Source organism: Salvelinus namaycush, chromosome 17 (assembly GCF_016432855.1).
Source record: "Salvelinus namaycush isolate Seneca chromosome 17, SaNama_1.0, whole genome shotgun sequence".
Taxonomy (NCBI): Eukaryota; Metazoa; Chordata; class Actinopteri; order Salmoniformes; family Salmonidae; genus Salvelinus; species Salvelinus namaycush.
In genome coordinates this window covers 5,108,009-5,118,251 of record NC_052323.1, presented here as the reverse complement: position 1 = coordinate 5,118,251, position 10,243 = coordinate 5,108,009, and the positions used below count along the sequence as shown (strand labels likewise).

The 10,243-nt window shown below is 41.6% G+C and overlaps 1 protein-coding gene across 1 annotated transcript; it reads left to right on the top strand.

The window, feature by feature from the left end:
• The first annotated feature begins 235 nt into the window (after positions 1-235).
• On the top strand, positions 236-4,610 carry tmem144a (transmembrane protein 144a). The gene is made up of 11 exons (XM_039011651.1): positions 236-377; positions 470-592; positions 690-789; positions 961-1,041; positions 1,181-1,259; positions 1,704-1,773; positions 1,989-2,138; positions 2,281-2,400; positions 2,833-2,930; positions 4,025-4,078; positions 4,527-4,610. Exons 1-11 carry the CDS (start codon positions 236-238, stop codon positions 4,608-4,610), a joined length of 1,101 nt encoding a protein of 366 aa, XP_038867579.1.
• The last annotated feature ends 5,633 nt before the right edge of the window (positions 4,611-10,243 follow it).

Genomic DNA, 10,243 nt, shown 5'->3' with positions numbered 1-10,243 from the left:
ACATTCATTTCAAAATGTTATATTTATTATAGCAGTATATGAACTGACTTAAAGTAACGTTTTCAAAACCAGCCTACAATGGTGAAACCTAATTTATCTGAAGTAGTTCGTTTCTCTAACTTGTCACTCAATGTTTTTGTCAATGGGTATTATTGGAGTACTTGATGCTGATAAAATGGCCCTTGACTAAATTCAGTAACGTTCTTCAGGTGTGCATGTTGATGAAAAGGCTACAATGAACATTGAAGTAAGAAGATTACCTTTACTCTGTTCATCAAACACGACTGAAATGGCTTATGGCTTTGTTGCAAACACTATTGCTGTGATCTTGTATGGCAGCAACTTTGTTCCTGTCAAAAGGATAGAAACTGGTGATGGTAAGAGATCCATAAAAAATCATAATGCATGTTTTTAAACTTCTTGTTTGACCATCTTGTAATATTTTAACATAAATAAAAAATATCTTCAGGGATGTTTTTCCAGTGGGTGAGCTGTGCATCCATATTGGTAGTTTCGATGATTGGGGACTTGATACTCGAGTCTCCCAAATTCTATCCGTTGGCAATGCTGGGAGGAGCAGTCTGGGCCACAGGTATGACTCCAACTTTCAAGCTGTACTGTAACCTTCACACATACATAAATTGGGCCTACACTCCGAACTACTGAAATGTTTTCCTCAATGTTTACAGGCAGTTTAACAGTCGTCCCCATAGTAAAAGCCATTGGCCTTGGACTTGGAGTTTGTATTTGGGGATCCAGCAGTTTGCTGATGGGCTGGATAAGTTCAAGGTAAGTTCTTTTGTTGTATATATATTTTTTATCTTTGCACAGTAAGTCCTCATATTTTACATTTTGAAAGGGCAATTCATATTTAGTCTCAAAAGAAATACAATTTCCATAGGGAATATGTTCTTAGACCAGCAATTGAGTCAGAGGTCATTTAAATCTTTTTTTCAACAGGTTTGGATGGTTTGGTATTGAAGCACAGGATGTTGCCAGACCAGTATTGAACTACTGTGGTGTTGGTTTGTGCTTGTTGAGGTAATGAGTCATGAAAGCACCTAATCCAATACCTCAGAATAATACTCTTGTCACTGGTCAATTTGTTAATAATTTTATATAGTCCATTTGAAACACCCATGACAATCGTATGGCATTTACAATTTATTTTTGTTTCCAGTGGACTCATCCTTTTCTTTGTGAAGACTAATGTTAGAGAACTTCCACGTTCAGACTCCACCCCCTTACTGATTAACAGGGTAATTATGCTTGATGTTTGGAAGTCTAAATGCTTTTGCTCAATAGCCATGCAGTATCAATTCAGTTCAATTAAAAAAATAATCTGAGGGGCAATCATTTTTGGATACATGTAAGACAGCAGCAACGATGACATGAAAGCGTACCACAACACATACCACACAGCAACTTCACAGCAAGACAAGACCTAACACCCAAGACATTACCACACATCAGCTAATGACTGGTTTGTCTAAAAAGTATGTCATTCATGACACTTATTGTAACAGCTCTCTAGAAAAATCAGTGGTGAAAAGTTGATTGATCAATTCTTCTGCCACCACAGGACAGACTTGTCAAAACTGCAGAAATGTATTTTTTTTTAGTTTGCATTGAGATGCCCATGGGAAACTGCTGTGTTGACTTATTGTGTACGCTACTGACTTTACTATTTTTGTCTACTTAAGACTGGGAATTCTGGTGTCTATGCGCCTTCGGAGTCCTGGGTGGATGTAACGGGAGCAAAGAGAAAACGCTGTGTGTGAGTACACCCCTTAATCACTCATGCTCTTTGCTTTCACAATTGAGTAGTTGGAGCTGGGCTGAAGTCAATTGATTTTCGTTCCAGTTACATGTTGGGACATGCCTTACTCAACTGAACATTTATTTTCTTTTGACTTTTGGTCATGGGGCTACCTCAGCATGGAAAATTACAGCTCATTTAGTTAGTTGTCTTGTAATTTTCGATGCAGTCATGAACTCTCTCACCACTCTTGACTTTAGAGGCTGCTTGTTGGCTGTTGTAGCAGGCCTGTTGTATGGGGCCTCCTTTGTTCCAATCCTCTACATAAAAAGCCATGCGGCGGTCCACGACAGCATCTTCTATGGAGCCAGTCTATACGGTGAGGTGGAAGGATCCTGGAGACTGTAGCCAATCACACATTAAACTCAGTAGTCTATATGTAATGCTGAAGAGGGTTGAGTCTCAACAACGTGCTTAGTTTACATATTCTCTGTCAACCTAACATTCCCCCCATTTCCTAGATCTTGACTATGTGTTTGCCTTTTGCTGTGGCATCTACCTCACCAGCACGGTGTATTTCTCCATCTACTGTGCAGCCATGAGGAACAGACCCAGGGTGTTCTCCAGAGCCATCCTGCCAGGTGCTCACTCTCCATTCAAATTCTCTCCACTTCCTCAACTGTGCCCTAAATTTCTACCCCGCCCCCCCTTAAAGTATTGGCTTGATGCAATCATGGGGGTTTCTATCCTCATCCATGAGGGCAGATTGAGTCCAGGGCTGGCTTAGAGAAGTGTTTCCCAACTCCAGTCCTTGACAACCCCCAACAGCACACATTTTTGTTGTAGCCCCAGACAAAAACTCCTAATTCAACTTGTCAACTAATCATCAAGCCCTTGACAAATTGAATCAAGAGTTTTTGTCCAGTGTCACCACAAATATGTACTATTGGCGGTACTTGAGAAACACTTGGTTAAAGAATTGGGCCAGGATTGATAATGCCATGTACAATATGATATTATTTTGTAAAGAATGTTAAGTAGGGTGTCACTAAATCTCATTCTCCTATGTTCAGGCTTTTTGTCAGGTCTGATGTGGACATTGGCCACTTATTGCTGGTTTCTGGCTAACAACTACCTTTGTGCCGTGGTCACCTTTCCCATCGTCTGTGCAGTAAGTACACCTCTGGGATGCCCCCTGACATACTTTTGTGTGGACACCCCTTCAAATTAGTGGATTTGGCTGTTTCAGCGATACCAATTGCTGACAGGTGTATAAAATTGAGTGCACAGCCATGCAATCTCCATAGACAAACATTGGCAGTAGACTGGCCTAAAGGGCTTTGACTTTCAGTGTGGCACCGTCATAGGATGCCAACTTTGAAAAAAGTCGGTCAAATTTCAGCCCTGCTTGAGCTGCCCCGGTCAACTGTAAATGCTGTTATTGTGAAGTGGAAACATCTAGTAGCAATAACAGCTCAGCCGCGAAGTGGTAGGCCACACAGAATGGGACCGCTGATGCACGTTGGGTAAAAAGTCTCTTCAGTTGCAACACACTACCGAGTTCCAAACTGCCTCTGGAATCAATGTCGGCGCACTACTTGTTTGTCGGGGGTTTCAAGAAATGGGTTTCCATGGCCGAGCAGCCACACACAAGCCTAAGATCACCATGCGCAATGCCAAGTGTCGGCTAGAGTGGTGTAAAGCTTGCCGCCATTGAACTCTGGAGCAGTGGAAGCGCTTTCTCTGGAGTGAAGAATCACGCTTCAACATCTGGCAGCCTGACGTGCGAATGACAGGAAACGCCGACTGAGCCAGGCCTAATCGCCCAACATTAGTGACTGACCTTGTGCTCTTGTGGCTGAATGGAAGCAAGTCCCCATAGCAATGTTCCAACATCTAGTGGAAACCCTTCCCAGAAGAGGGGAGGCTGTTTATAGCAGCAAAGAGGGGATTATCTCCATATTAATGCCCATGATTTTGGAGTGAGATGTTCGACGAGCAGGTATACATACTTTAGGTAATGTAGTGTGTTATTGCTAGATGACTCATACTTTGTATAACACATAACTTGTGCTTATGTCTGTGTATAGGTTATGACATTGAGATATGGTGATGTCGTCTTACAGAATATAGTTGGCGCCATTGTCAGTTTGAGAATGTGCCACCGTTCCTGTTATTGCTAAATGGAGAGAACCTGACAATGGTGCTTTGTAAACATGAAGGTGTAAGTGATCCAATTTCAATTAACAGAATTCCTCTTTCTAGGGTAATTGTCTAGTTGCAGGTCTGTGGGGAAGTCTGGTTTTCAAAGAAGTCAAAGTAAGTATCCTGGAGTGAGCGAATGTAGTGGATTTATTAGTGTAAGGAACTGCCTCAGCTTCTGGAAACAAGGCACACTTGACAATTGCGGAAATTGAAGTATAAACTCTCAGCCATTTATGTAATTTTGCGCACAGTTAAAATCAAGTTCCACGTTAATTTTCTAAATTTATTTTCCCCTAGAATTTCCAAATGTACAACAAACCTTGCTGTGCTGATTTTGAAATAGCTGGTCATCATCCCTTTTTGACCCCAGCTGATTCAGAGTATCATTTAGTTCTGATTAGCTTGCCCAATGTCGGATATTTTACATTCTGTTGCTCTTATGCATGCCCCCTTTCTCAACACCATTCCGCTCACATTATGGTTAGCCTGTGCCAATCCAATTTGACAGTGTGACATGCCATCAGATATTTGTTGTATTAACTAATGCTTGTCTTTTTTTCAGGGCTTGGTAAACTGTTCAATCTTCCTAGTAGCCTCCTGTGTTGTCTTGACTGGATCAATATTGACGGCCTTCTCCAATGTGTAAAAGAGAATCAATATACCCCCTAGGTGGCAGTGTTTATACATCCTAAAGTAGTCCTGAGGTGTATTCAGTGAGGTGATATGTTCTGAATGTTGCCGATGGAAAGGTAATGGACAGAGCTGATTCACGATCCCCTATTCTGTCTCAGACAATCATATCTGTTCTGGACAATACATTCCGATCTGAATGTTCTGTAATGTTACAACCTCCTGAACAGGGCCCTGGATGGTGAAGTATGTTTGTCTCTGATAGTCCTTCAGATTTGTCTGTACATCTAATGGAGCACTTTATCACCTGGTTAATGAGGGTTCAGCTGTTGCTGGTACTTCTGTTGTCACGTATTCAATAGTTTGAATTCAAGGGCATTCCGAATGTTAAGAGTGACGATGTATTAGTAATTTCAAATGTTCATACTCTACTGAAAATATTTATGCTGTGTTGTCTGTGGCATTTTGCTATGAATGTGAGTTAGTCATAAATCTTTGTACGATCTTAATGTTAATCTTTATATATGGGACATGTTTGAATAAAATAGCTGACAATCACACGTTTTTGAGCATTGAACTTTGAAGGGAAACTAGTGGGGAAAGCAGGAACCCTAAATAGTGTGCTAATCTACTCCATAAATTGAGGGAAACTGCTGCCTTTCAGTCTGCATGGTTTTATCTGAAAATCAAATGGAGAATCTCTCTTCCCAGATTACCTATACTGAACAAAAATACAGTACCTTTGGAAAGTGTTCAGACCGCTTGACTTTTTCCACATTTTTGTTACGTTACAGCCCTATTCTAAAATGGATTAAAATAAAATCCTCAGCAATCTACACACAGCCCCATAATGAAAGCTAAAACATTTTTCCAATAGTATTAACAGATACCTTATTTACATAAGTATTCAGACTCTTGGCTATGAGACTTGAAATTGAGCTCAGGTGCATCCTGTTTCCATTGCTCATCCTTGAGATGTTTCTACAACTTGATTGGAGACCACCTGGGGTTAATTTATTGGACATGATTTGGAAAGGCATATATATACCTGTCTATAAGGTCCTGCAATTGACAGTGCATATCAGAGCAAAATCCAAGCCTGAAGTCAAAGGAATTGTCCGTTGAGCTCAGAGACATGATTGTGTCGCGGTACAGATCTGGGAAAGGATACTAAAAAATGTCTGCAGCCTTGAATGTCCCCAAGAACTGGGTCGGGGGAGAATGGCCTTGGTCAGAGAGCTGACCAATAATCTGATGGTCACTCTGACAGTGCTCTGAAGTTCCTCTGTGGAGATGGGAGAAACTTCCAGAAAGACAACCGTCTCTGCAGTACCAATCAGGCCTTTATGGTAGATTGGCCAGATGGAAGCCACATGACACCCCGCTTGGAGTTTTACCAAAATGCACCTAAACACTCTGACCATGAGAAACAAGATTCTCTGGTCTGATGAAACCAAGATTGAACTCTGACCTGAATGCAAAGCGTCACATCTGGAGGAAACCTGGCACTATCCCTACGGTGAAGCGTGGTGGCAGGATCAAGCTGTGGGGATGTTTTTCAGCAGCAGGGCCTGGAAGACTGAATCAGGTTTGAGGCAAAGATGAATGAGGCGAAATACAGAGATCCTTGATGAAAACCTGCTCTAGAGCGCTCAGGACCTCAGACTGGGACGAAGGTTTACCTTCCAACAGGACAACGACCCTAAGTACACAGCCAAGACAATGCAGGAGTGGCTCAGCCCAGGTCTCTGTCCTTGAGTGGCCCAGCCAGAGCCCAGACTTAAACCCAAACATGTATAGAGAGACATGAAAATCGCTGTGCACCAACGCTCCACATACAACCTGGCAGAGCTTGAGAGGATCTGCAGAGAAGAATTGGAGAAACTCCCCAAATACAGGTGTTCAAAGCTTGTAGCGTCATACCAAAGAATACTTGTTGCTGTAATCGCTGCCAAAATGTGCTTTAAAGTACTGAGTAAATAGTTTGAATACTTAAGTAATTGTGATATTTCTGTTTTTTATTTGAGAAAGTTTCTAAAAACCTCTTTTTGCGTTGTCATTATGGGGTATTGTGTGTAAATTGAAGGGGGGGAAATATAAGCTTTTTTCTTTCAAATTTGGGGCACACATTTGCCAAGATAATCCATCCACCTGACAGGTGTGACAAATCAAGAAGCTGATTAAACGCATCATAACACAGGTGCACCTTGTGTGGGGACAATAAACGGCCACTAAAATCTGACTGCAGGAATGCCCACCAGAGCTTTTGCCAGATAACTGAATGTTAATTTCTCTACCATAAGCCACCTTTCACCACATTTTAGAGAATTTAGCAGTATGTCCAACTGGCCTCACAACTGCAGGCCACATGTAACCACACCAGTCCAAGACCTCCACATCCGGCTTCTTCACCTGCGGGATCGTCTAAGACCAGCCACACGGACAGCTGATGAAACAGGAGTATTTCTGTCTGTAAGAAAGCACTTTTGTGGGGGGGGGGAAACAAATTCTGATTCGCTGGGCCTGGGCCTGGCTCCCATGTGGCTGGGCCTATGCACTATTAGGCATGATTAGGGCCTAATTCATTTATTTCAATTGACTGATTTGCTTATATGAACTGTAACTCAAATCATTAAATGTTGTGTGTAGGGTTGCACATTTTGGGGAATATTCAGAGGTGGAAACTTTCCGTGGGAATTAACAACAATATATGGGAATTAATGGAAATATATGCAAATTAATATTAATGCAATTTAAATAGATGCTTTTTGCATTGGATATATTAACCATATATGGAGACAGAAACATAAACCTTTTACCTTATAAGAAGTAGACATAATTGCAAATAGAATTCCAATCAAAAAAAGAAAAAAATATTTTAGTTACGAATTGAACTTTAATTAAATTAGTTGACGCTTCACATGGGATTATTTCACTGACTCTTCACATGGGATTATTTCACTGAACAACAAAAGAAAGGGAATTTTGAATAATCCCCAATGATCCATCGCATCTCCAAAAAACGTTTTCAACATCTGTAAAATGATAGTTTCTAGACTAAAGCTTTGGTTGTCTTCCTCTCAGGCTTCCATGTCTTCTCCCTGGACCTCCTCAATGTCCACCTCTTGAACATCAGACTCTGAGGCCTCATCTTCATTGTCACTTTCCAACCTTGTTAAGGATGGCTCGTTGTCAGGCTCAAAAAGCTTCAAATTTGCACAGATGGCCACCAATTTTTCAAGCCTTTTATTGGTCAGCCTGTTGCGTGCTTTGGTGTGTGGGTTCCCAAACAAGGACCAGTTGCGCTCTGAGGCAGTTGATGTTGGTGGGATTTGGAGAGTGGTGGAGGCAACAGGGGAAAGAGTCTCAGATCCACAAAGTCCCTTCCACCAAGTGGCTGATGAGATATGTTGGCACGACTGCCATATTGCATCTCCATCCCAAAGTCCTTGCTTGGAAGTGTACTTCGCCAGACTGCCTAGAACCTTGCCCTCATCCAGGCCAAGGTGGCGAGACACGGTAGTGATGACACCATAGGCCTTATTGATCTCTGCACCAGACAGGATGCTCTTGCCAGAATACTTGGGGTCCAACATGTACGCTGCGGTGTGTATGGGCTTCAGGCAGAAGTCTTCATGCTTTTTGATGTATTTCAGAACTGCAGTTTCCTCTGCTTGGAGCAACAGGTAAGTGGGCAGGGCAGTATGGATTTCTTCTCTTACATCTGCAAGCAGAGTCTGAACATCAGACAGGATTGCATTGTCTCCCTCAATCCGTGTAATGGCTACTGCTATAGGTTTCAGGAGTTTCAGGCTGCTTACCACTCTCTCCCAAAATACATAATCCAGGAGGATCCTCTTGATGGGGCTGTTCATATTGGCAGACTGTGGTATGGCCATTTCTTGTAGAGAATCCTTCCCCTCCAGGAGACTGACAAACATGACACCACCACCCCAATGGGTGTTGCTAGGCAGCTTCAATGTGGTGCTCTTATTCTTCTCACTTTGCTTAGTGAGGTAGATTGCTGCTATAACGTGATAAACATTCACATACCTAACCATTTCCTTGACTTTCTTGTAGAGTGTATCCATTGTTTTCAGTGCCATGATGTCCTTGAGGAGCGGATTCAATGCATGAGCAGCACAGCCAATGGGTGTGATGTGAGGGTAGGACTCCTCCACTTTAGACCAAGCAGCCTTCATGTTTGCAGCATAGGCTGTCAACAGTGCAAATACCTTCTGTGGTCCAAGGTCATTGATGACTGCCTTCAGCTCATCTGCAATGTTGAAACCGGTGTGTATGTTGTCCCTTGTGTCTGTGCTCTTGTAGAATACTGGTTGAGGGGTGGAGATGTAGTTAATTATTCCCTGCACACGGACATTCGACCACCCATGGGAGATGATTGCAATACAGTCTGTTTTCTCTATGATTTGCTTGACCTTCACTTGAACTCTGTTGAACTCTGCATCCAGCAATTGAGTAGATAAAGCATGTCTGGTTGGAGGGGTGTATGCTGGGCAAAGAACATTCAGAAATTTCTTCCAATACACAGCCTGTGAGCATCAGAGGTGAACCAGTTGCATACACAGCTCGAGCAAAACATTCATCAGCATTTCTCTACGTTCCTCCATTGAGTCAAAAAAACTTCTGATTCCAGGAGGACCGTGAGCTGTTGCTATCGATAAGGTGTCTGATTCATAATTTTCACCTAGAATAGAAGTAGAGGGACTTTTGTCAAAGGTTGCTTGTTGTGAGCGCTGAGGGAACTTTATGCACTTGGCCAGATGATTCAGCATCTTTGTTGCATTCTTCACATATGATTAGCTGCAGTGAAATGTTAGCTGCAGTGAAATGTCCCCACACATGATATTTTCTTGTAAATTATTATTTAATTTTTTTTAACAATTCCAATTCCAAGTACAGATAAATAGTTAAGCAGTTAGATTAAACACCTCCTTTGTAAAATGTTTTAGAATGAAACATGTATGGAAACAGGTGATTTAACACTCCTCAGTTAGCAGCCTCAAGCAAGCTAAAACCCACATGGTAGCAAAAACTAACTAGCAGACATGGTTAATAACAAGTTATAAATGATTTAAACACACTTTGCTGTAGGCTACTATTTACTAGTTAACAAAAATCATGTATGTCCTATAAAATATATTCACCCCACCGAGAATTGTCATTAAAACTTACCAGAAAACATATATTCCTTGGCTCAGACAGTGTAGTAGTGTGGGCTCAATAGCATTTAATTCATGTGCAAGATCTTGAGAAACATCTGTACGTGTGATGGAAGAGTGCAACTCGGGAGAGTGAACCTGATTATTTCTCCCATGGCAATATGCAATAGTTGTTAATGCTTAATGAAAGGTGAATTGTGCAATTTTCGCTCTTTGCTTCTGAATCCACACAATTGGATTTTTATTAACATGCCAACTCGGGAGAGTGAACCTGATTATTTCTCCCATGGCAATATGCAATAGTTGTTAATGCTTAATGAAAGGTGAATTGTGCAATTTTCGCTCTTTGCTTCTGAATCCACACAATTGGATTTTTATTAACATGTAAAAGAATAGGAAATTAGTACTAATATGAGAACTTCAGTCATTTGTTTGATGGGATATGGCAATGGGTATTTTTTTGCGC

Coding starts and splice junctions, on each gene's coding strand:
- tmem144a (XM_039011651.1), top strand. CDS start 236: ATGAACATTGAAGTAAGAAGATTACCTTTACTCTGTTCATCAAACACG. Junction 790..960: donor ATGGGCTGGATAAGTTCAAG/GTAAGTTCTTTT, acceptor TTTTTTCAACAG/GTTTGGATGGTTTGGTATTG. Junction 2,401..2,832: donor CTCCAGAGCCATCCTGCCAG/GTGCTCACTCTC, acceptor TCCTATGTTCAG/GCTTTTTGTCAGGTCTGATG.